This window comes from Harpia harpyja, chromosome W, assembly GCF_026419915.1.
Source record: "Harpia harpyja isolate bHarHar1 chromosome W, bHarHar1 primary haplotype, whole genome shotgun sequence".
In the NCBI taxonomy this organism is placed as follows: domain Eukaryota; kingdom Metazoa; phylum Chordata; class Aves; order Accipitriformes; family Accipitridae; genus Harpia; species Harpia harpyja.
Window position 1 is genome coordinate 16,601,159 of NC_068968.1, and position 27,442 is coordinate 16,628,600.

The 27,442-nt window shown below is 41.8% G+C and overlaps 1 protein-coding gene across 4 annotated transcripts in view; it reads right to left on the reverse strand.

Annotated features, from left to right (window-relative positions):
- The window catches only part of LOC128136209 (secretory carrier-associated membrane protein 1-like), a 70,292-nt gene that overhangs the window by 31,327 nt on the left and 11,523 nt on the right, over positions 1-27,442 (reverse strand). For 2 of the 4 annotated variants that reach the window (XM_052775412.1, XM_052775413.1), the window contains exons 2-4: positions 18,023-18,100; positions 2,122-2,220; positions 1,737-1,848 (exon numbers count right to left, since the gene is read on the reverse strand). In XM_052775412.1, coding sequence (XP_052631372.1) covers positions 1,737-1,848; positions 2,122-2,220; positions 18,023-18,100 — 289 coding nt within the window. The remainder of the gene's footprint in view (positions 1-1,736; positions 1,849-2,121; positions 2,221-18,022; positions 18,101-27,442) is intronic. The other 2 variants (XM_052775414.1, XM_052775415.1) reach the window with 1 other exon arrangement.

The window sequence follows — 27,442 nt, forward strand, 5'->3', positions numbered from 1 at the left end:
ATTTTCAGGCATGCCCAAATGAACTAGCTGAAATAGGAAGCAGCACACTTAAATAAGATCAAGTGCAATGCTGCACAGGACCTGAGCAGAGAAGACCGAAGGCATCAAGCTGAGCAGACCTACCAGCTTGAAGATCTTTGCATTGTAGTCAATTGCATATGACGACAGTGTCCTAGATGTGCAGCCAGCATCTTAAATTGAATGCAAATAGCTAGAGTACTGTTGCAGAAGACCTTGCCCTCCAATCAAAACATCTCTACAGTGTTTCCAAAGGAGTTCAAATGAGTGTGCAAAAGAAAAAAAATCAGGAGGAAAAGAATATTGTTCTCCTCAGTCACAACATACAATTTCTGATTTGCAGCATCTTTTACGCAGTCATTTAGCAAAACCCCAATATTCTCTTTAAAGCTTTAAGAGCTCTCTCTTCTCTATTCAGCCTTCCTAAAGAATCCTTTAGATTCTTCATGGACTCTTCAAGCATTTTGATGTGAACAACTGCAACCTAATAACACAGTAAATACCCATTTTAGAAATATCCTGAACCATGCATGGGGTATCAGAGTTATGTTCCCTACAATATAGATGAACAAAACTGTCCCTGAAGCCTGGAAGAAACAAGTAATCAATCCAGACCATCGATATAAATTAGTGAAATTAAATGAAGAGTAATATCTGGAGAAGGAAATGAAAAAAACAACCAAAAAAATCATTATCTGGGAGAAGAAATACAGAGATTCAATAAAGAGACTGAAAAGAATAAATACTGAGAAAATAAAAATGGTTTAATGTAGGGACAATATCACCATGATTCTTTTCCTTAGAAGAAGAACAGCAATTCCCCATTCCCAGATCCTAGCATATGACTGGCATAAAGTTCCCTGAGAATTTGAATTACTAAGTGATTACGCAATCTGGAATTGTACCGCTGTATATTCCAATTTCCACAGGAGCAAAAAAAACAGCACATGTGGAAATACAACAGTCAGAATTCTAGATACAAGTGAAAAAAACACACAAAGTCAACCTTGCACACAGTGTTTTGGTTTTCTTGGGGTTTTTTTTTTTCCCTAACTTCAGACTGAAGTTTTTCCTTTGGAAATGGAATATTCCCATAGATCTACTTCTAGCAAAGTATCTTCAGTTAAGAGGATGTAAATCTTCTCATTTGTGAAATTGCAGTACGAAAACTGATGGTTTCACACAGCATGCTTACAGTTTGTAGCAAAATGAGATACGGATCTTGACTATGGGTTCCAAAGTGTCATATGAAAAATTAATAGAAGATTAATAATAGAATAAATCTTTCTGCTATTTGCATAGAATATTGTGTCTGTAACACAGCAAAAGATAAAATGTTTCAAAACAGGAAAGTTCTCCTACAGCTATAAATACTGACAGAAGAGAAATCAGAGATGTTACTTATGAAGTTACTTTCACTTCTCAAACTGATCCATTTCTATTCAATAGTATTACTTGGATATTAACCTAGAATAAAAATAGCTGATAGCAGAGAGTAACATAGGCCACATTTAAAATTTTTGCTGTGAAAATTTGCACAGGCCAGGCCAGTTTTTATTCACTGTATGCGCTATCCCAAAGGAGATAAATTTTCTTTTCCTGAAGAGATTATAAAACCCCCTCTTTGAACTGTTTCAAAATGTCACTGTAAAACTAAAACAGTTTCTAAGAAAAAGTGAAATTTCTGCAATTTAAAGAAGTATTTTTTTCATGCATACCCCCCGGCTGATCGAGACTCTGCATTTCCCTTTCTCTGCGATCTAGTTCAGCTGCTTTTCTTTCCAGTTCTTCTTGACACTTTAGCAGTTCTGCCTGGGCCAAGGCATGCTCCTGAACAAAACAAGCATCGTTAAATATTGATAAAAAAATACAAACACAAAATAAATATTCCAAGTCTATTTTCCATAATTAAGAATCTCCAGTTATGGATGAAGACTGACCTAATATTACATGAATTCATGCAGTACCTGATTACTTAAAGGCAGTATTAATTTTCATAAATCATCAGGAAAGCAACACTTATTTATAAAAGACACTATTCCAGAAGTGTATTTATATGATTATAATTGAAAGGAACCTAGAGCCTGAAAGTTATAGACAAACCTTTGCAATTTGTGTGTAAGCAGGTGGTTCTTCTGCTGGTTTCATCATTGCTGGCTGGGTACTGGGTACATTAGGCATTTTCACATTTCCTGGAGGAGGCTAAGAAAACAAGAGACAATTATAGGGAAACAGTCTCCTATTCTAATGAACATATTTTCATTAACTCTGTAAGAACTAATCCAGTTGTTTTAAAGGAAGTGTTACTGCTAAACTGAAAATCTGATATGATGCCTGCAATATTTATAACCTTTAGGAAAAAGAAGATAACTATATTCTGTGGTGCAGCATTCTGCTTATTTCTTTTTATACTACACTACTTGCTATAAACACACATGGAATTTTATGGAACAGTAAAAAGTTGTCATGGTTTAAGACCAGCCGGTAACAAAGCACCACACAGCTGCTTGCTCACTCCTCCCCCTGCCGGCCACGGTGGGATGAGGAGGAGAAAATATAAAGAAAAGCTCGTGGGTCGAGACAAGGACAGGGAGGGATCACTCACCACTTATGGTCATGGGCAAATGACAGGCTCAACTTGGGGAAAAAAACAAAATCAATTTAATTTACTACCAATCAAATCAAAACAAGGACAATGAGAAGTAAAACCAAATCTTAAAACACCTTCCCCCCACCCTTCCCTCCTTCCCGGCTCAACTCCACTCCTGGTTTTCTCTACCTCCTCCCCCTGGCGGCACAGGGGGACAGGTAATGGGGGTTGCAGTCAGTTGTCACACATTGTCTCTGCCGCTCCTTCCACCTCAGGGGGAGGACTCCTCACTCTTCCTCTGCTCCACTGTGGGGTCCCTCCCATGGGAGACAGTCCTTCACAAACTCCTCTGGCATGGGTCCTTTCCATGGGCCACAGATCTTCAGGCACAGGCTGCTCCGGCACAGGCTTTCCCATGTAGTCGCGGCCATCTTCGGGGGCATCCGACTGCTCCGGTGTGGGGTCCTCCATGGGCTGCAGGTGGGCATATGCTCCACCATTCACCTCCATGGGCTGCAGGGGGAGAGCCTGCTGTCTCACCATGGGCTGCAGGGGCATCACCTCCTCCCCCTCCTTCTTCACTGACCTTGGTATCTGCATAGGTGTTTCTCTCACATTCCAATCTCCTCCCCAGCTGCAGGTTCCCCTTCTTAAATATGTTATCACAGAGGCATTACCACCGTCGCTGATTGGGTCAGCCTTCGCCAGAGGTGGGTCCGACTTGGAGCCGGGGAAGCTTCTAGCAGCTTCTCACAGGAGCCACCCCTCTAGCCCCCGCCTCCACTACCAAAACCCTGCCACACAAACCCAAAACAAAAGTAAATAGAATTTTAATTTTGTTCAGACATGAATATGAATAAGGACAGTTATTGTTTAAGAGAATTGCAGGATTTAACAGTGATCTATTCATATTCTCAAACATGATGTTGTTTCTTAGTAATGTCTTCCACATCTTTCTACTTAACAAAGGCTTATATAACCTGGTTAACTAGAGAAGCAATGTACCGTATTAAATTTTCCAATTGAGGATCTACAATCTATTGCTTAACTATTCCACCAGTATGTACTGTAGTATCTAGTTTCAAGTACCACTACCAATTCAGTCACTTGGTCATTACCTATAAGAACACATCATACAAGAAGCTTTTAGCAGCTCAGGTTTTGTCAATTTTGTGGTTTTGTTTCTCTTTTTAAAATCCTCTCCCGTTGATTCCTGTTTGTCATCACCTCTGACTTTCTCAACATCTGTCCATCATACACAATGTTAACCAGTACCTATAAAACCAAGGAAATTAAACCAAGCCTAGATTAAAGTTATTGACTGAACTTTACCAAAGCAGATCAGTTGTATTAGCCTTGTGTGGCAAGGTTTTGGTAGCGGGGGGGGTTACAGGGGTGGCTTCTGTAAGAAGCTGCTGGAAGCTTCCCCTGTGTTCGACAGAGCCCATACCAGCCGGCTCTAAGACGGACCCGCCACCGGCCAAGGCCGAGCCAATCAGCGATAGTGGTAACGCCTCTGTGATAACATTTTTAAGAAGGAAAAAAAGTTGGGACGGAGGTATTCGGCAGCCGGAGAGAGGAGTGAGAACATGTAAGAGAAACAACCCTGCGGACACCAAGGTCAGTGAAGAAGGAGGGGGAGGAGATGCTCCAGGCGCTGGAGCAGAGATTCCCCTGCAGCCCGTGGTGAAGACCATGGTGAGGCAGGCTGTCCCCCTGCAGTCCATGGAGGTCCACGGTGGAGCAGATATCCAACTGCAGCCCGTGGAGGACCCCACGCCGGAGCAGGTGGGTTCCCGAAGGAGGCTGTGACCCCGTGGGAACCCTGCGCTGGAGCAGGCTCCTGGCAGGACCTGCGGATCTGTGGAGAGAGAAGCCCACGGAGCAGGTTTGCTGGCAGGACTTGTGACCCCATGGGGGACCCACGCTGGAGCAGTCTTTGCCTGAAGGACTGCACCCCGTGGAAAGGACCCATGCTGGAGCAGTTCGTGAAGAACTGCAGCCCGTGGGAAGGACCCACGTTGGAGAAGTTCGTGGAGGACTGTCTCCCGTGGGTGGGACCCCACGCTGGAGCAGGGGAAGAGTGTGATGAGTCCTCCCCCTGAGGAGGATGAAGCGGCAGAAAATAACGTGTGATGAACCGACCGTAAACCCCATCCCCATCCCCCTGTGCCGCTGGGGGGTTGGTAGAGAATCCGGGAGTGGAGTTGTGCCCGGGAAGAAGGGAGGGGTGGAGGGAAGGTGTTCTGAGATTTGGTTTTATTTCTCATTACCCTACTCTGGTTGATTTGTAATAAATTGAGTTAATTTTCCCCAAACTGAGTCTGTTTTGCCTGTGATGGTAATTGGTGAGTGATCTCTCCTGTCCTTATCTCTACTCACAAGCTCTTTGTTATATTTTCTTTCCCCTGTCCAGCTGAGAAGGAGGGGGAGTGATAGAACGGCTCTGGTGGGCACCTGGCGTCCAGCCAGGGTTAACCCATCACATCAGTATAGCCCTACTATGATGGTATTTTATTCTTAAATATGCTTGGGATAAAACTACAATTCACATCTATCTTTGTGTAGAGCTTGCAACATGAAAGACTTCCCCTTTCTGCGATCTTTTAAGACAGAGAACCACTTGTTCTTAATAAGACTGAAATCATGAACAAAAATATGGTGAGAAGTGTGATGTTTTAAATACAAAAGCACCTTAAAAAAAAGCAGGAATCAACTGAATAATACTAACTTGGCAAATTATGACTTGGTCCAGCTTATCTGTATCTTTTCCAACTGTGGTGGGTTGACCCTGGCTGGATGCCAGGTGCCCACCAAGCTCTATCACTCCCCCTCCTCAGCTGGACAGGGGAGAGAAAAATATAACAAAAAGCTCATGGGTTGAGATAAGGACAGGGAGATATCACTCAGCAATTACCATCACAGGCAAAAACCAACTCAATTCAGGGAAATTAATTTAATTTATTGCCAATCCAATCAGAGTAGGATAATGAGAAATAAAACCAAATCTTAAAACACCTTCCCCCCACCCCTCCCTTCTTCCCAGGCACGGCTTCACTCCCGATTTTCCCTACCTCCTCCCCCCGAGCAGCACAGGGGGATTGGGAATGGGGGGTTGCAGTCAGTTCATCACATGTTGTCTCTGTCACTCCTTCCTCCTCAGGGGGAGGACTCCTCACACTCTTCCCTTGATCCAGCGTGGTGTCCCTCCCATGGGAGACAGTCCTCCACTAACTTCTCCAACATGGGTCCTTCCCATGGGCTGCAGTTCTTCACGAACTGCTCCAGCGTGTGTCCCTTCCACAGGGTGCAGTCCTTCAGGAACAGACTGCTCCAGCATGGGTCCCCCATGGGGTCACAAGTCCTGCCAGAAAACCTGTTCCAGCACGGGCTTCCCACAGGGTCACAGCCTCCTTCGGGCATCCACCTGCTCCAGCATGGGGTCCTCCACGGGCTGCAGGTGGATATCTTCTCCACCATGGACCTCCGTGGGCTGCAGGGGGACAGTCTGCCTCACCATGGTCTTCACCAGGGGCTGCAGGGGAATCTCTGCTCCGGCGCCTGGAGCACCTCCTCCCCCTCCTTCTTCACTGACCTTGGTGTCTGCAGGATTGTTTCTCTCACATATTCTCACTCCTCTCTTCTGGCTGCTGTTGCGCAGCAGTTTTTTCCCCTTCTTAAATATGTTATCACAGAGGCACTACCACTGTTGCTGATTGGCTCAGCCTTGGCCAGCGGTGGGTCCATCTTGGAGCCAGCTGGCATTGGCTGTATTGGACATAGGGGAAGCTTCTAGCAACTTCTCACAGAAGCCACCCCTATAGCCCCCCTGGCTACCAAAACCTTGCCATGGAAACCCAATACACCAACCATCTTCTGAAATGCACAAATGCAGTACGCTGAGGAGAAAACATCATGCCTGAGTAAACTCCACCTCTGTATGTAATATTGCAGTATATTTCAGCAACATCAGCTGATTCCAGCATTTCAAAATTATCTTTCCACCTTATACATCAGCTCCTAACAGAATACTGAAATATCAGAGAAGTCTCATTTCTCAGAAATACTCAGTGATTTAAGCTTTTCATCATAAGAAAGATTACTCAGTGTTCTAGGATGAAGACAGCCAAAGTTGGTTAAAGACAGTTAGTACTGCTATTCCTTATGTCGGAGCATTCTGTGATAAGGACAAAGGTCTCTTGTATGAGAACTCCTACAAAAACTAGGCAACTATCAAGTCTTATCATCTGCTTCAAACGTAAGATACAAACCCTGCACCAGAGTAACAAATAGCTACTGAACAAAAACTCTATGCATTATAGGCCAGAGAAATGCCACAAAAGCCCCCCAAAAGCCTGATTATTGTAGTTCTTTGGTTAAAATAACAATAGCTTTGAAAGCATAACTGCTAAGCAGCTGCCTGCTAGACTAATGAGCAAGACTGCCCACAATCTCCAGTAAGAACTCCAGTAGCCCTTCAGACACCTGTAATAGTGTTTAAAGGTGGACTGGCAGACTAGAAAAGATTTAAACAATGAATTCAAAGATACTTATCCTTGAAAGACACTTTGTCCAAACAGCCTGCAGTGCTGCTAATGACTGGAACATGCATATATGCTTATGAATAAAGGAACCAATCAGAAAGCTCATTAGAGATACATAATCAAAGATGATAGCCAACAGCATATATGATAGATGACATTAATATAAGGAACTAATTATGTACAAGATTCTTTGGATTCAGATTTCTGCATTGTTTAGGTTCCAGTATATGCTAGCTGGCCACCTATACAGTGTTAGAATTGCTATCCACTATGCACATGATGCCTAGGTAAGAGCCTGTGCTCCCTAGAATGAGAGAGACTAAAACAGTGATTTGTAGCAGGGGCTGTGCATCCCAGAATCCTAAGAAAGTCAAGAGGGGCTGGGGGACAAAAGCTGTTAAGAGATGTTATAAAAGCTACCTCTTCCAGCAGACTCCGAGACCTGGGGACTCCTCCTTTCCAACTACTGGAGTAGGCTCCAGCACACCTTCAGACCCTCCGAGGGCTCTCCGTCCCAGGCTGATGGATACAGCTGCTGCTTTCCTGTTTCCAGGTTCGGCTAGTAGCAAGGTTGAGTGCATATCCCAGAGATGCACACAAATACAGACACAACCGCACGTACCAAGGATACTAGCATAGCCAGCTACACAAGCTGCCACAGGCAGGACACTGCCTTTAACAACACCCCCACATAACATTATCAGAACTACATAAAGTATAGGTACACAGTCATGTCCCATTTCTCCTCTCCAGCTGATCAGCACTGAAGTTCACTATTGAAAAACACATGCCTCACTCTCCAGATTTACAAGCACACCAACAACTGCAGATCCCTCAGATATGAGCATGGGCCCTCAGCTTGCCTGATATACCTGTTTAGATCTGGGGCCCTCTTACCTGGTATATGGGTTTCCTCCTGTTTGCCAGTTAGCCCAGCTTGATGTTCACTAGCAGATTCATACACTCAAACACTAGTCTCACAAGCATTCCCCACCCTCGCAGCTCCCTCAAACACCAACACTGGCTCTCAGCTTGCCATATATCTAGGCCCAGACCCTGGACTCCCTTACTCACTTTTGGCTCAGACTTTGAGTCTTCCCAGAGACAGGTTTTCCTCCTATTTGCCAGCTAGTCCAGCTTGAAGTTTGCTAATGAATCATACATATATACACTGGTCCCTCCAGTTGCTGGCACCCCAAACACACAGGCCCTACAACCCGTGGTCCCTCTAGCTGCTGACACCAAGATGCTCAGTTGTTGACACCGCAGACATACAGACCACTACTAACTGGGGTCTGACTGGATTGCTGGCACCTAATTCGCTCACTCTAGTCTCTCAGGTTGCTGGCACCTAGACCTCGTAGCACTCACAGATGGTATAGAGTAAAATTTCACAGAAATATAGTTAAGAAAGGATTTAACAATAACTGCAGTGATTAGACGCATAGCTCTGTCAGACAAGCATACTGACTGGTAGCAACTTACATGCAACCAGCCCCTTTTATCCATTTTCTTCACTAGTCTCCTCCTTGTTCCTCCCCAGTCCCCAATTGCTCCACACCTTTGACTATTCCCCTAAATATTCCTTAATAAGTTTTGCATAGTCCCACAGGCTCCCCTCAACTATCCATAATATTCACATTTATCTCCTTTCATCTTTCTTATCAGTTACAAAGTCCAGGTTGCAACTCTTCAAAGCTACACCTGCTGTTTCTTAATGGCCCATCAATTAGTGGCTGAAAAGTTTTACTCTTACTTTATGTCTCTGTTATCAGTTATCTATCTAGTTTGTGTTTCTGTCTGGTTTTGTTTATCACTTTCCTTATTACTTATTACTCCCTTTAAACTGAAAAGGTCTATAACCTTAATGAAACAGATGCTCTCACATTCCACATATCCTTACAGTAACCAGCATGACTGACTTGAATATTTGGATAGTCGTGACCATCACAGAGGTTTGCAACCAAAAGGCTATTGTGACTTTTTCAAGGATAGTATGTGATTAGGTATTAATTGGCCCTTTGGATACTCTGTAATAATATGACTGGGATTATGATCTTCCTTCAGGCCTCAGCCCCTCAAAAACCATACAGCCATATCGCTATAGTAACATGAAGGAGGACACTCCAGGCTTATTTCTTCAAGCACTGCAGTGCAAGGAAGCAGTTGCCCTGAGTCTCATGTTGTCAGATCTGTGCACTGCAGTCCATTACTTAGTGCAGGAATGACTCAGCAGTCAAGGCAACTTCCATGTCTGTTTGAAGGTTAAAGCCCCTGTATGTGTAGAGTTCTACTAAAAACAAACAAACCAACCACCCCCAAACAAACAAACAAAAAACCCAACCAACCAACATTTATGATTAGTAGACTTCCCCACTGTCCCCTTCTACTTACCCAGTAAAGAACTTGTACCTTCTGGCCTCTTAATTTCTCGAATCCTTTTAAGAGCTTTTTCTATAGTGAGTGTGACAGCCCTTACTTTTCCTTCCTCTACTATAAGGCCAGCTGAGGTACATTCTAGTTCATGCTTTAGCAATTTTCCATCTTAATTTTCTTAATGCTCAGCTGAATACTACCTGTTTCCAGCAAGTTATTGCTTCTCTAAAGCCTATTCTATTAAGAATTCAAGTTTAAGACACTTCCCTTATAAAGAAACAATTTGGCTTTTTCCTACATCATTATCTTCTATTAGCACTCTTACAACCTTAAAGATGGTGGAAGCTTCCCACTTCTGGGAAAGAAAGTTTCCCAAATTGTTGTACAAGTTTTTCCTCAGAGCTTTGAGCTTGCCTTAGTTTCACACTTAGCTTGCCAGAGCTTAAGCTTTTAAGTTTTCTTTGAAAATAGTTTCCACTTTTCTAAAGGCTGTCTTACCCCAGTAGCACGCTTGACACTGTTTAAATCAAAAGCAGCAAAAAGCCAGCACAGTTAGTCTCTTATGGTACATCTACAGTAGCTATTTTTGAGCTACAGTAGGTATGTCTACACCATTAGTTTAAGTTATTGTGTATTTAATATCACTTCTGTGTTATTGTCGTGGTTTAACCCCAGCCAGCAACTAAACACCACGCAGCCGCTCACTCACTCCCCCCCACACCCAGTGGGATGGGGAAGAAAATCGGGAAAAGAAGCAAAACTCGTGGGTTGAGATAAGAACGGTTTAATAGAACAGAAAAGAAGAAACTAATAATGATAATGATAACACTAATAAAATGACAACAGCAATAATGAAAGGATTGGAATGTACAAATGATGGGCAGTGCAATTGCTCACCACCCGCGGATCGACACCCAGCTAGTCCCCGAGTGGTGATTCCCCCCCGCCCCCCCCCTCCAGTTCCTATACTGGATGGGACGTCACATGGTATGGAATACACCGCTGGCCAGTTTGGGTCAGCTGCCCTGGCTGTGTCCTGTGCCAACTTCTTGTGCCCCTCCAGCTTTCTCACTGGCTGGGCATGAGAAGCTGAAAAATCCTTGACATTAGTCTAAACACTACTGAGCAACAACTGAAAACATCAGTGTTATCAACATTCTTCTCATACTGAACTCAAAACATAGCACTGTACCAGCTACTAGGAAGACAGTTAACTCTATCCCAGCTGAAACCAGGACAGTTATTTAGTATCACTTGCTGGAATTAGTGCACAAAGTAAGAAAAAGTAGAGAAGAGCTTGTAAGAGAGTCAGAGGTAGTAAGGAAAGGATAAGAACAATCATGTATCTGCCTCAACATCTGTTGTTAGTTTTTGCTGGGTATCACTCCAGAATTTCTGCTGGGTTGATACATATAAAGAATGAAATCTTAGCTTCATAATGTGTACACAGGGGAACAAAGTGTCAGTGCTCAAATCTACCTCTAATGGTGGAAGTTCAATATTGCTTTGATGTGCTTATCTTTCCAGGTTATTATTTAAAGACCATAATTCAGTGCACAACAGGCACAGGTATTATAAACCATCTTCTAAGAAATTTTTTTATGAGGGTGGTGAGACACTGGAACAGGTTGCCCAGAGAGGTGGTAGATGCCCCATCCCTGGAAACATTCAAGGCCAAGTTGGACAGGGCTCTGAGCAACCTGATGTAGTTGAAGATGTCCCTGCTCATTGCAGGGGGGTTGGACTAGATGACCTTTAAAGGTCCCTTCCAACCCAAACCATTCTATGATTCTTACAGATCAAGAACCTAATGAAGAAAACATTATAGTACGCAACCATTTTAAATGCAGATTGCACTAACTCTTCCTACCAAACTGCAGTACTCATTTTTATAACCCTAATCAAAGCTGAGCAGCAGTGAAGAAAACCCCCCACAGCTGCTTAACATGAAACAAATAGAAGTATCCAGCTGACTTGGAAAATCATTAAAAAAAAAAAAAAGACATAGCAGTACAGTTTGGGATTTTCCTAGAAGCAAGAAGTACTGAAGAGAAATCAAAGAAGGTACATCTTCAAGCTTTAGCATTGTACAGCAGATCTGAAGAACTGCATGAACTTAAAGAGAGTCCAGCTAACACACAAGATTGATTATTATTGGACTGATATAGGTAGTAAGGAAAGGGTACAGGAAAAAAAACAACAACTTTCTGAGAAAATGTTATCACAAATAACCATTTCTTCATAAAGCCACAAATAATTTATTTTGCCCTATAAATATATTTCCCAATATTCAGCAATCACTGGAAAAAAACAGAAGTTCAATAAAAATGCATACGAGGCAAATAAACAAGAACCAGGGAGAATAGAGGTTATGCTAAGCCTTAATGCAAACAGGTTACTCAAAACAAATGTTGCTTTATACATGCAATTAAAACATACTCAAAAGTCAAAGAAATAATAATTTATTGGCTAGTAGACAAACAGTAAGGCAGATGGTTCTTTGTACAATTAAAAAGGTAATACAAAGCAAAAATTCCACAAGTTTATTTGCACAAGTGTCTCAATTTTCAAATATACAGTAAGCACAAGTTTGCTCTAATTGCCATCTCTGAAGTTAGCTCAATTAAGAATTAAGCTAACTTCATAAAAAAGCTCCAAAACAATTCCAATAAAAATCCTTATTGGTATGTTCGCTAGCATACAGCAGGTTCTTTACAGTCTGAAATGAAGAAGTATTTGCAAGCTGTTGTATTGAAAAAATGTCTGAAATGGCATAAGTGCTATTGTACAAGATTCAAGAAGTCTAAACTTGGAGACATTTTTAAGCCATTCTGGAAAGCAATAGCTCAGATTTAGGTTTTAAAAAGGTTGGCAAGGAACATCAATTTAATACAGACAAAAATTGTATATAGTAAGTGTAAATGTAAATCTTACTGAGGAAATACTATTACCAAGTGGTCAGATTAGAGCTAGTTATAGGAGCAATTGATTTGCTATTTAGAACCAAAAGCAAACATACACTTTCTAAGGTCACCTCAAATGTTTTATCAGCACAAAAGATGCAAGTGGGAGACACACACTTGGTCAATAACTATCAAAATCCTGAAGATGTCAAACTAGATAACTGCAGAAACTAGTTTTGAGAAGTAATGGACATTTGATAAAGACACTGAGATCCATAACTATTAAATAAGCAGAACAGGAATTCTCATTGTTCAGTATACTTTTGCGTCTCTCATTTTGATTTTTATTGACATAGGATTTCTAGGAATAAAAATTGCTGAGGCAGCTTTGAAAGAAACCAGTGAATCTGGCATTTGCCAGGTAACTCCTTTAACCTTGATGAACATCTTATGCAGTTCATACCAGAGCATCCCAAAAACTACTGTGCCTTCTTTTGTCTCAGAAGTAGATGGGTAGACATAGGCTTCTCAGATGGCTTCAGGGCAGCAGCCCTTCCTTCCCCTCTCAAATTTAACAGTTCAATCCATCCTTCTGGAACCTAGAAGACTTGGCCCCACATCAGGCATAATGAAAATTTTAAAACAAGACTTGATTGGTGTTTCTTACCTGAGAACAATGTCACAGTTACCCCGTAAGAATTCTTTCATTTCCTGATATCATACTTACTGAAGCAAAGTCTGGCTTATCCACATATCAGGCTAATGCTGTAAAATTCTGCCCTAATTAATACATAATTTACTATGTATAAGAAATGAAACATACATTTTGACTCCCTTACTGATCAGCATACACATGGGATTGTTGAGAAAAGATGCTGCTGCTTTTATTACACAGCATGTTACTTGTTGGAACACACCAAACTAATTAGATATTAGGGGGAAAAAAATTCACTGCAAGAACTGCCAAACACTGGGACAGGTCGCCCAGTGAGGTCACAGGATCTCCATCCCTGGATATATTCAAAACTCACCAGGACAAGATGCTGAGCAATGTGACTTAGTGACCAACTTTGAATACGATTGAAAAAGATTACCTCCAGAGGTCCCTTGCAACCTATGGCTTGGCACTTATTTTGTTATACCTGTCTGTCCATGGGGCATTTGGTTGCCTGTCCAAGTGCTATTGGTGGCTTAGGAATTTGGGTATGGAACAGAGATACCTGACTGACTTACAGCCTAGATAGGATTGACAAGACATTTGCAGCAAGACAGATGGTTGGCAATTCTGTCTTTTTAAGGGTGTAACTCTAACACTAATTACTCAGACTTGTATTGTGAGGATTGCAATAACCTCCAGCCGTCACTGAATAATATCATATCATGATATACCACACACATTTGGCCAGGGGAACCAAGTTGACTGTTTTTAGAGAGACTTTACTTCACAGATCCATGGCCTTTGACCCTCACTGACAGATTACGATAAGATACTTATATCCTGGAATTCAGCCAACCTCTCTCTACAGCACCCCTTTTTGCCCCTACCCCAAATGGTACTTCTGGGATAGATCTTTTTATTTCATGCCTTGCTGTCACAGCTGCACTAGGAGAAAAAAAAAATTAGTATGACCTCTCCTGAAGAAGAGGTTGGCTGGAGATAAATGCTCAAAAGAAGTTCTCTCTTGAATAGATTTTCCCATGTGGGTGAAGTAGTTTATTCACCAGGAGTGGGGGGGAAGACTTCCAAAAGAAGCCAGGTGTAGCTGGTCAATCTGATTTCCTATAAACACTTCACTGTGTGTGGATGCAAGACAGGAGAGGAGCTGTCCAGGAATTTACCGAAAAAAAAAAAATCCATTGAAATATGCCTCTTAAAACCAACAACAACCAAAAAAACCCACCTCTAGTAATGAATTTTTTCAAGATTTTAATGTATCAGTTTGAAAGTGCATGCTAGATGCATTATTGTGTCTATACATGTTATACATATATACACACAGTGCTCAGAGGAGTTCAACCTGCATTAGCAATACTTGTAGAAGCTGGAAGAGTTTAAAAGCCTTCTTTAACAGTAGTTTCATTAAATGATGAAGCAGAAATACTAATTGTCTAATTTTATCTGTTCCTTGTTGTTTTCAGAAACATGAAAAAAAGACAGAAAGTCCTCTCCATGGCAACTGTTAGAGCTGGAGACAAAACCACTGAAGATGCAGGCAACAATATTTAGTCTGACATTTATACCATTCACTGAAAACTTTGTTTGGTTTAACAATAAAAAATAAGACAAGCTTTGAAATTTTATAAGCAGCCAAAAGAGAAAGACTCATGATTTCTCACGTTAGATATCAAGGTGGTGACACTTGAGACCTAGTCTCCTATGCCCGTTCATTTTCCTCATTATGTCTTACATGTTATTTTCCTACCAAATTTCCCACTGCAGATGTGAAGGATGTAAGTTGACAGAGAAAAGGTGAATGCACTGAAATACTAAAAAAAAAAATAATTAGAAATACTGGGAGGGGGATAAAATACAATTTACTTTTTTTCTGTCCTATCCTGATAACCAAGAAAGAATTGATAGGCAGCATCTCCCTTGGCAAAGGGAGAACACAACTGAGCTAAGATAATCAATGTCAGTATTCAGAGTTTGAAGTCACTTTTGCACAGAAGAAACATATCCCTGCCTGGACTTGCAATGGAGAAATATTTGTGCAGTCCAGAATGTTTTATTAACTTGAATTTGGAGGAAAGGGGGGAAGAAGGTTAATGCTGTGTTAATACTATAGACTGTAAGATAGCATCTTAGCATTAGCTAAGATGTATAAACAGGAAAAATTTTGATTTATAATTGAAACATACCATTCTCAGCTTCCTTAAAAACTACAACTACACACTGTTACTTGTAGTGAAACACAAACATCATTTAAAGTCTTACAGGCCAGTGATTTTCAAACTGAAGAGCACAAAACTCCAGGACGTATTTTGCTACCACTAGCATATATCCTTTCTGCTTGCTGGTGCCATTATGGTTTTCAAATGTTAGAAGCGGGATTACCTGCACAAAACTGTTCAAGATGGCTCAGCTTCCTGACAAAGGTAGAACAAAGAACAGCAGCAAATCCAAGCCCCTGGAAACTATCTGGATGTTTTTGCTCTGAGCAGCACACAAAATACAGAGTAATTTCTATCCCTACCCTGATGGGCATTGTAACCCTCCAAGTCTAATATTCACAGACCCTGCTTTCTACCTCTGTTCATCCAATCTTTAAAGGCATTCAATTTCACTTTATCTTCCCTTACTCCTGTTGCATACATTTGTAAACACATAGTATGCCCTTCTCTTGCACACAAAGCTGGTAGGAAAAGAGGTGAGCACATGGAATTGTGAGCATGTCCCTCAGGTATCTAAGCACATTCCTACAAATGCATATAATTATGGAATACTTCTTTACATATTCAGCATCCACGATATACAGAAAGAGGAAGGGGAGTATAATCTAAAGGTTGATTATTACTGCACTCTTAGCTGAATATATACTGAAAAGAAAGCCTGAACAAGTTCCTTTTTTTCCTCTGCAGAAAGAGCTGCTCATTCAAAACAGTTTTTATGAATTTGGTAACATCCCATAGATTAATTGAATCACAGTGCATGAACATAGCACATATTCAGTAGATCTGAACACTGACTTCAGGATTTCCCCCATCCTCCCAATTTTTCTGAGTGACATCTGTAATGAGCGATTAGAATTTTTTATATATGCACAGCTGACTGTTAGAAGCCAGATAACCTTAGCCATATACTTCAGTTTACCTTTTCCCACAGAGCTGCATGTTAAGTAGATAAGTAATAAACAAGTCAGAGTAGCTCTAGATTTTTTTTTTTTAAACATGACCTACTGTTTTTAAACAGACCTACCTGACATTTATAACTTATTCTCTGTACAAAGCAATTTTGAAACTCTTCAAGCTTCAGAAAAATAAATAAATCAAATACAATTTGTGGTATTGTGAGTCAGGAGAAAAAAAATTTTGGAGACTTATTTAATATTGCTGCCAGCTTAAAAAAAAAATAAGCTTCTTCCAGTCTAGCATTTTAACACTGTATGAAACCTTACTGTTGCATTACAAAGACTCAAATACCAACATTCCCTATCAGCGTTACCAGATTTGCCATAGGAAATAAGCCTACATTTGAAAAATATGGTATTTGAATGTTTATAAATTATACTGACAGATAGTAATTATCCATACATTTTGCAGATCTTGCACAAGATCTTCACTATCAAAAGTAACCACTGAGAAATGCTGTTACAGTATGAATTTACTAACCCATTCCTTGTATTCCCCCTCCAGATGAAAATAAGCACAAGGTAAATTAAAACTTTACAAGAGGCAAAAAACAACTGTGTTTCTCAGACATAAATTATTCCTTTTAGTACAGCACAACTATTCATAGCCTGTGGACTGTTACTTAAATGCAATGTTTTTCTTATTTTGAACAGCACTTTCATAAGTGCAATAGAAATCAAAAGCAAGACACTGAGGAAGTGTGCCACATTCACACACTTTAAAGCAAGTAAAATTTAGAAAAGCATAAAGACAGACTACCAGAAGTCTTATTGAACAGAGAAAAAACTCAATTCTGTTTTGGCCCCCTTTCAGGAAGCCACCTTTCCTTAAGGGGTCAAAGCTCACTTAAGTCAACCTACCCACTGAATCCTCCAAATACTTTCTGGGGCTATCTATCCTTACACATCTTCCATTACCTCTAGCTAGACCTTGACATAGAATATCTCGAGTTGGAAGGGACCCAATAAGAATCATCGAGTCCAACTCCCTGCTCCTCACAGGACTACCCAAAACTAAACCATATGGCTAAAAGAATCATCCAGACGCTCCTTGAACTCTTGACAGGCTTGGTGCTGTGACCACTTCCCTGGGGAGCTTGTTCCACTGACCGATCACCCTCTCAATGAAGAACCTTTTCCTAATGTCCAATCTGAACTTCTCCTGACGCAGCTCCATTCCATTTCCACGTGTCCTATCCCCGGTCACCAGAGAGAGGAGATCAGCACCTCTCCCTCCGCTGCCCCCCTTGAGGAAGTTGTAGACTGCGATGAGGTCACCCCTCAGCTTTCTCTTCTCCAAGCTGAACAAGCCAAGTGACCTCAGCTGCTCCTCATAAGCCTTGCCCTTGAGACCTTTCACCATCTTGGTCACCCTCCTCTGGACACACTCTAAATAGTTTGATGTCCTTCTTATATTGAGGGGCCCAAAACTGCACACAGTACTCGAGGTGGGGCCGCACTAGTGCAGCGTAGAGGGGGACAATCACCTCCCTCGACCAGCTAGCTATGCTGTGCTTGATGCACCCCAGGACCCAGTTGGCCCTTGTGGCTGCCAGGGCACACTGTTGACTCATATTCAACTTGCCATCAACCCAAACCCCCAGATGTCTTTCCGCAGGGCTGTTCTCCAGCCTCTCATCTCCCAATTTGTATGTTTTACATCAGTCCCAAACTCTGGAAACAATACCCCACAAAACTTACCTAAAAAGATTAACAGCATTATTAATAAATAAATGTGCTTGCTGTTCTTGAATCAGAGAAAGGATTGTACTCATCTAGCCCTGGAGGAACATTTTTTGTCACTTGTGTAACAGAAGGATCCTAGAAAACAGTTCTGTAAATGTATGCAAATGTATACAAGCAACAAGTCAACACATATCATTATATCATATAAAACTCCAAAAAAGTTTGTTTTCACTAAAAAAACCTGTAAATATCCACCTCTTTCTCTGTCCCTGAAATGACATCATTCCATCCTGAGCTTCTTACAAAACTAGATTAACACAGTCTAAAAGAAACTCCATCTGTCATAAATTTGATTTATAAGAGGAAAAAAGCTCTCAATAGAGAAGGGAAGAAAACTGTATCCTGCTATGTTGACCACTGGACTCCACAACTATACACTCAAGGAGCATGACAGAAGAAAAGAGTTTTCTGTAAATTCTTGGTTTTCCCTACCCAGAAGTACCTCCAACACCTTCAGGAATAGGAAAAGCATTTCAGAAAAATGAAGCTGAGGAAACAGTGTCCCATAATGCCATAAACACCTCTGGTTCAGCTTCTATCTGAACTGGTAAAATTAAGAAAAATGTGTAATTTTTTCCTCCAATGAACTCTACAGTAAAAAAGACTGCTTAAGGTTTAGCTCAATGTTCCAGTGCCAGGGTCAACCTACCACACTCGAGAAAGCAACTTCAGGAATGAAACATTTCTCTGTGCTAGAGACAGGCAGGCTTGATTCTGCAGAAGAGCAGAAGTGCCCACTATCATAGACCACACTAACTTCATATGAAGAAAAATTGTACATATTTCATGGGATGCCTGGTTGCAGTATGTTGTTTCTGTCACTTAATTTAAGGTTTTTGCATCTTCAGAACATAAGAATGGATGAAAGAAGGGTTTTCTTGAAAATTAAGAAATCCATTTATTTGATATGGTTAGTTACATTTATATTTACATAAATACACAAAACAAGTGCACGATATTTCATATGTATATAAAACATACAAAATAGCTATAAATATACTATTTACTTATTTATAACTGTTGTGTGTATATATACACACACATTTTCTTAATTTCAACAGTCTAGTTCAACATTAGAAAACAAACTAGAGTTGATAAAGACTGGGATGAAGATAAGTATTTACATTTATATACATTTACATTTATATTTCCTCTTAAGACCACTAAATTTAAAACCTCAATGTGAAATATGTCTAATTAAAAAAAAACAGTGACTTAATCTACACCTAAATAAATACAAAAACTATTAAGTTACTGAAAAATAAAATCTAGATTCTTAGAATCAGCATCTATTACAGCATTATCTTAGTCTTGACAGCAGTAGCTTAATCTACAGGTGCAGGAATAATATTTTCTTAATGGCTGCAGTCAACTTGTTTATAGCTAGAGAAAAAAATAGGGAAGAATGTCTGTCAACTCTAAAATCCTGAAGGATACAGCAAATGAGAACATGTGTTCTTTCACTAGCTATAGTCACAAATGTAATAAAATGAGGCAATTAAAAAAAACCTTTTGACTATAAAAAAAAGTTTAAGACAACAAAAGCATTGCTTCAAAAAAATCAAAAATTGATTAAGATGTGCAACATATAAATTCATGTGCATACATGTACATAAAAACTACCCTTCTGTTCACATAAAACGCTAGCACTTTTGGCTAAAGCATACATTTAGCTGCAAAGCAGTATTTTAACGGTGACTGAACAAGAAACAACCTTTCTCTAAATGAATACAAAATGTTACATGCAATTTAAAAAACAGCTTTCCTGCATTTGACTGATATCATAATTAGTGATTTCAATAAAGCCATCCTGGTGACAGTCTCCCCTACAAGTTTGCCATATTTTTAGTTATCATCCTAGACTTGAATGCACTGTTCCAACTAAAAATCTCATCAGGTCTTGCATAAACTGATGGACTAACTTCTTGTAAAATGTCCTTTCATTAAACAACTGGCACAAAATATTGTGCAGATGAACAATAAAAATAAGGGAAACTATGTATGGGGAGAGAATATTTGTTGTAAAATTCAGCTACAAATCATTTGAAACACTGAATAAAAAGATCATAAAACTAAGGGAAGAATGAAATCTGATATCTGAATTAGGCATTAGTTTACTAGACTTGTTAGTACAAGATAAAAAAAGAGGAACTTCTTAAAACAAGTGTTAACACAAACAAGACAATTTCATAATATATAGGATGGCAGAAAGTTGTGTACAGCTGGAAACTTTTAACTTACTGTGGTGGGTCCACCCCAGCCAGCAGCTAAGCCCCCACTCAGTTGCTCACTCACTCCCCTTCCCCAGTGGGATGGGGGAGAGAATTGGAAGGGCAAAAGCAAGTAAAACTTGTGGGTGTTGAGAAAGAGACAGTTGGGGGGGGGCAGGAAAAAAACAAACCAACCAACCAACCAACCACACACAAAACACAACCCACAAGTGATACAAAGGCAATCACTCGCCACCTCCCACCAGCAGACAGATGCCCAGCCAGCCTCTGAGCAATGATTACTTTGGAACACCACCACCAATGTTATTGCCGAACATGACACTATACGGCATGGAGTATCTCTTTGGTCAGTTGTGGTCAGCTGTCCTGGCTGTGTCCCCTCCCAACCTCTTGCCCACCAGTGTACTCCGGGGGGGGGGGGGGGAAGCAGAGTGCAAAACATAGCACCATAAGGGCTGCTATGAAAAAGATTAAATCCATCCAAACCAGACCCAGTACACTTATTCTAGCCTTTACACGTTAGTGTGAATTAGCAGAGCATAAAATACTCTGTTCTTTGCTCATGCTTTCAGTATGGTACCTCTTCCACAAATGCTCTCATATTGCCTCTTCCACACATAAAAATGTGCAAGTACAGACACATGAAACCAGTGATAGCTAACCATCAGCCATACAGTGAAACAGTATGCCTACGTTATTAAAACTTGAATAGCACTTAGTACTTTAAGGTAGTTACTTAAAAAGCACGTTTCAACACTAAACTTCTGTGTTTGAAGAATGCACTACTAACCAAATAACTCAGCTCAACTGTGCCAGTGAAGGTGTCATGGTTTAACCCCAGCTGGCAACCAAGCACCACGCAGCCACCCACTCACCTCCCCCACAGTGGGATGGGGGAGAGAACCAGAAGGGCAAAAGCGAGAAAACTCGTGGGCTGAGATAAAGACAGCCCAATAGGCAAAACAAAACAAGGAATTCATTCACTACTTCCCACAGGCAGGCAGGTGCCCAGCCATCTCCAGGAAAGCAGGGCTCCACCATGTGCAACGGCCACCTGGGAAGACAAACGCCATAACTCCGAACGTGTCCCCCCCCTTCCTTCCTCTTCCCCCAGCTTTATATACTGAGCATGATGTCATATGGTCTGCAATATCCCCTTGGTCAGCTGGGGCCAGCTGTCCCAGCTGTGTCCCCCCCCCCCCCAACCTCCCCTGCACCCCCAGCCCACTTGCCGGCAGGGTGGCATGAAAAGCAGAAAAGGCCCCGACTCTGTGCAAGCACTGCCCAGCAGCAATGAAAACATCTCGGCACTGTCAACACTGTCTTCAGCACAAATCCAAAACACAGCCCCACACTAGTCACCACGAAGAAAATCAACTCTATCCCAGCCAAAACCAGCACAGAAGGACAACAAATTCTGATATGCAATTATTTGAATAACTAGACTCATGAGGCAGCCACTGAACAGCAGCAGATTTCCAAAAAGCAGGAGTGGTCAAATTCAGAAGATCAGTCTATATATAGAAATAAGATATGCAAACAATGATAAATATCTGATGAAAGCAAGCCTTTTTTCTGAGTGTTTGAGAGAAGACCAGGGAAAAAAGTTTCTTAGATCTCTTCAGATAGCTATTGTGACATTATAACACTAATAAGAATGACAGGAAACATATGCTGAGCCAAACAAGCTTCCTACATCAAAAGTCTTACTTCTAGAAATAAGTTGTATGCATAAATGCACACAGTGAAGTACAGCAAGAAGTCCTCCATCAGAAGTCTATTCTCCTTTTGAATTAACAATTGCTATACTTCTGCCAAATATTGCTATTGTTTGCAAAAGTAGCAGCAGTTCTGGGGGAAAAAAAAAAAAGAAAGAAAGAAAACAAAAAAGACACAAACCAAACCCAAAAAACAAACTGAATGACTCAGAGGACATTTGATATCAGCTCTATATAAGAAAAGTTTCATTACCTAGTAAAAAAATATTATAGTTGTATTGAAATACACAAATTGAACCCCACCATGCCAAGTAGCATTCAAATTCTGCTCTCAGGAAGCCTCAATTATACAGTCTGGACTTCAATAGAAGTTCATGGCCTGATCTCTTCCACAAGCTGGAAGACTCAAGGAAAAGTAAACCAGAGATCACAGGAAAAGAAGAGTAACTTCACAGCTGAAGGCAGCAAATACTAGCCTGGATATCCACATCTCCCCTATACTCAGTCACTGAGGTCTTCTGTAATGCTAGAACTAGCCTCAGCATAGAAAGAAACAAGATCTTCATAGTCTGGATGTCCAGGTATAGGCCACTGGACTTTGAATTGTTCTGAACACATACAGTGCAGTGAACAACTGATACCAACAGGAGCTGCATTTCATATTTCAAAATAGTACTTACAATATTTCTGAAAAGATTAGACCTGACATCCCAAAGAACACACAGAATTACTGTGAATGGTTTACCTTACATTCATTGCATCTCACTTTAAAAATGGAGCAAATGCCAACTCATCTAGATGCAGTGAGAATAACTACAATGCACTCGTACTTATTGCTGCAGAATAATAAAACATTGAATTTAGAAGTTAATCAGGGTGTGAGTAATGAACACGAACAACAAATGTTGTGCAGGACCACATACTCAAAGAAAAAGTGACATTTAAATGAATGCTATCAAATTTGTATGTTGCATGATGTGTATCCTAGTGGTTAAAAAAGTGAAAACTATAATAGTCTATAGGAATAAGTAAATCTAGGCTGGCATAACTTATTTTTCCATATTTGATATTCCACCTAGATAATGAAGTTTAAATGCATTATTTTTGTGGGGGTTTTTTTGTTAATATTAAGAAACAGAAAAAAGCCACAAAGACAAGTTCCAATAGGTGATAATATACAGACACCAACACAAAGCAGCAGCATGGCTGGAAACACCAAATATCCAGAGACATCAACCTGCTGTATGATTTAAGTGATTAAAAACTGGGTTACCCTCTGCAAATACAGAAAATAGGGAATTTCTGGGACAAACTTTAAATATCTCATGTCAGCTGCTGAATGCAGCAACTGTAAAATGCCTGGTCCAATCTCAGACCGAGAAGGCTATGCCCTGGTGGACCAGTACTTCTGCCCAAAATGGACCTGGACTTGCACTAACTCCTTCCCACAATCTGTCTTCAGTCACCCAGCCAGTCCCAGTCCCTGCTCCTTAGAGTGCTGATCCCAGTAATTCTCATCTTGCTCACCAAACTCCTTGTTCCCTCTTTCCAGTTCACACTTCCTTCTCCAGCCTTATTTCACCCAAGCTCCTACCAGTTCAGCTCCTTGAGTTTCTGGTCTTTTTATTTAACTATTAGTCATACCAACCAGGGAGCAGAATTTAAGAACAGGCCATTTTTCATACCCAGATACTGTAGCTATTGGTGTAATGAACTGGTTAACTTTGTTCATGAAATCGCATGTGGGGGTAGAGACATTCCTCGCTTATCTAAAACCACAGTATCCAGTTAAGTACCGATGATTAACGAAAGACGTTCCACCTAACAAACAAATAACGGCGCAAACGCACACACAATGCAGAAGATACCAGCCGCCACCTGAAGGCAGATTACGACCACCTAGCAACTGACGGCACAAACGCACACACAATGCAGAAGATACCAGCCGTCACGTAGACAGAAACTAGAAACTGTATAAAGGGACTCTTCCCCATTTTCGGCGCGAGCCTTTGGCGGAGCACTGTCTCCCCGGCCGCCCAGCGCTGTTTTGCTCTCTTATCGCTTGCTAATAAATTCGATCTTGTCATTTAATACAAATTGGCTCCTCCAATTTGTCACGAGCGTCTATAACATTGGTGCATTGAAGTCACACATAGTCATTTCAGATGACATTTTAAAAATCTGAATTAGTTCAGGAGACTGGAGTTTTAACAAATCAGCACAACCTAATTAATTGTTTTCCATCTAATCTTTCATTTTACCTGCTTCTTCTAGTCTCTTTCCTCCCACAATTATCAATCTCAAAAGCAAAGATTAGAATCAAACTCTGATTCATTAGGAATCAGGTACAAGCAGCACCCTGGTATTTACATCAAGAAAGGAAAACTCAGGGAAAAAAAAAAACCACACAAAAACAAACAAACAAAACAAAAACAGAAAAACACAACACATCTATATCTCAAATTGGCAAGAGTACCTATAGAACTATTAAAAACCTCTCCTGTGCTAGTGTATTGGGTTTACGTGGCAAGGTTTTGGTAGTCGGAGGGGGCTACAGGGGTGGCTTCTGTGAGGAGCTGCTAGAAGCTTCCCCCATGCCCAATAGAGCCAGTGCCAGCCGGCTCCAAGACGGACCCGCCACTGGCCAAAGCTGAGCCAATCAGCGAGGATGGTTAGTGCCTCTGTGATAACATGTTTAAGAAGGTGCGAGAGACTGAATTGTTATCTCAAGTTATTTGTCTCAAAGATTGTTTGTTGTGAGAGACTGGACTGTCATCTCAAGCCATTCATCTCAAGGATTGTTTGCTGTGACTTATCCCAGAGATGGCTTGTTTAAGCAGGGCACTCCTCTGCCCATAAGGACGATTATCAGGCCACTGAGGCATCCAGGGGAGGAGACAGGCCGGAGCCAGCAAAGTATGCAGGAATGTGGAGACTACCATTCTCATGGAAACTGTAGTCTTTGAGATAAGGTACTGGTTTCTGGTGTTGATCACATGAAGGTCCTGTGACAGATGAAACCTGCAGCGCGTGAACAGTGCATGAACAATACATATGTGCATGCATCATCGGACTATGCCCTATAAAAAACCGTGGAGACAAACCATGGTGTGCACCCACCACCGAAGAATTGAAGACCGAGGACCAACGGGACGCCGCTGGATCTGTGGTGGTGACTATCCTTGCAACTCTATCCCGACTGCTTGCTTGATTTCTGCCTTTTCTTCCATTCTATCCTATCGCTACTATTTTCTACCTTTGATACTTTTGATAATAAAAGCTCTTTTGGGTATATGGCATTTGACCTTGTTTGTGTCTTAATCTCGCGCTTGGGATCATATTGAAACCTTCCCCGACGTTGGATTGGGACAGAAGGGGAAAAAGTTGCTGTGCAACAGAAACTGCAGCTGGAGAGAGGAGTGAGAACATGTGAGAAAAAAAACTCTGCAGACACCAAGGTCAGTGAAGAAGGAAGGGGAGGAGGTGCTCCAGGTGCCAGAGCAGAGATTCCCCTGCAGGCCCTGACGAAGACCATGGTGAGATGGCAGGCTGTCCCCCTGCAGCCCATGGAGGGCCCCACGCTGGAGCAGGTGGATGCCCCCGAAGATGGCCATGGCTCCATGGGAAAGCCCATGCTGGAGCAGTCTGTGACTGAAAATTGGCCCATTGAAAGGACCCATGCCAGGGAAGTTCGTGAAGGACTGCAGCCTGCGGAAAGGACTCACGTTGGAGAAGTTTGTGGAGGACTGTCTCCCATGGGAGGGACCCCACGCTGGAGCAGAGGAAGAGTGAGGAGTCCTCCCCTTGAGGAGGAAGGAGTGGCAGAGACAATGTGTGGCAAACTGACCCCAACCCCCATCCCCCTGTGCCACCAGGGGGAGGAGGTAGAGAAAACCAGGAGTGGAATTGAGCCAGGAAGGAGGGAGGGATGGGGGAAGGTGTTCTAAGGTTCGGTTTTACTTCTCATTATCCTTGTTTTGATTTGATTGGTAGTAAATTAAATTGATTTTGTTTCTTCCCAAAGTTGAGCCTGTCTTTTGCCCGTGACCATAAGTGGGGAGTGATCCCTCCCAGTCCTTGTCTCGACCCACGAGCTTTTCTTTATATTTTCTCCTCCTCATCCCACCCTGGCCAGGGGGGAGAAGCGAGCAAGCGGCTTCGTGGTGCTTTTGGGCTTAAACCACGACACAAGGTCAAGCACCAAGACAACTAACTATCCTCCAAGACTTGGAACATGTTACCAGGAGTATTGTACATCAAAAGAATACGGAATACTGACAGCAGGTTTTTTTCTTTTTTTTTTTTTTAATTTACATGGGAATCATGGAACAGCATCAATTAAATATATGAGTAAACTGACAGAAGTACACCTGGCTAGTCTTAGGAAAAAAGACTAAGGAGAAACAACACACTATGAACAAAAAAATGGATTTTAAAAGAAGAGGATTAATTATTTTTAGTGAATGAAGTCAGAAATAGAAAACACAGAAGACAACTTATCAGTTATGCAGTTACATAGCTCCTTAAGTACAGTTGATGGAAAAATAAGCTACTGTGGGCAACTCTAGAAATCTTCATTTTTTTACCTTAGTTTAGGTTAAGTTCAAGGGATAAGAATGATCTCTTAATGACTGGAGTAGTTTCAATCGAAGTTGAGAAAACAGTTCTCCTCATCACAAAAACTCTTAGAAGATGAAGTCCCTTTATAAAAAATTTATTACCAATAATTCATTGTATCAGTCATCAGTCACTGACTACCCACTGTATTAGTTTTGTGTGGCAAGGTTTTGGTAGCAGGGGGGGGGTTTACAGGGGTGGCTTCTGTAAGAAGCTGCTGGAAGCTTCCCCTGTGTTCGAGAGAGAGCCCATACCAGCCGGCTCTAAGACAGACCCGCCGCCGGCCAAGGCCGAGCCAATCAGCGATAGTGGTAACGCCTCTGTGATAACATTTTTAAGAAAGAAAAAAGTTGGGACAGACGGAAAACGGCAGCCGGAGAGAGGAGTGAGAACATGTAAGAGAAACAACCCTGCAGACACCAAGGTCAGTGAAGAAGGAGGGGGAGGAGATGCTCCAGGCGCAGGAGCAGAGATTCCCCTGCAGCCCGTGGTGAAGACCATGGTGAGGCAGGCTGTCCCCCTGCAGTCCATGGAGGTCCACGGTGGAGCAGATATCCACCTGCAGCCCGTGGAGGACCCCACGCCGGAGCAGGTGAGTTCCCGAAGGAGGCTGTGACCCCACGGGAACCCAGCGCTGGAGCAGGCTCCTGGCAGGACCTGCGGATCTGTGGAGAGAGGAGCCCACGGAGCAGGTTTGCTGGCAGGACTTGTGACCCCGTGGGGGGCCCACGCTGGAGCAGTCTGTGCCTGAAGGACTGCACACCGTGGAAAGGACCCATGCTGGAGCAGTTCGTGAAGAACTGCAGCCCGTGGGAAGGACCCACGTTGGAGAAGTTCGTGGAGGACTGTCT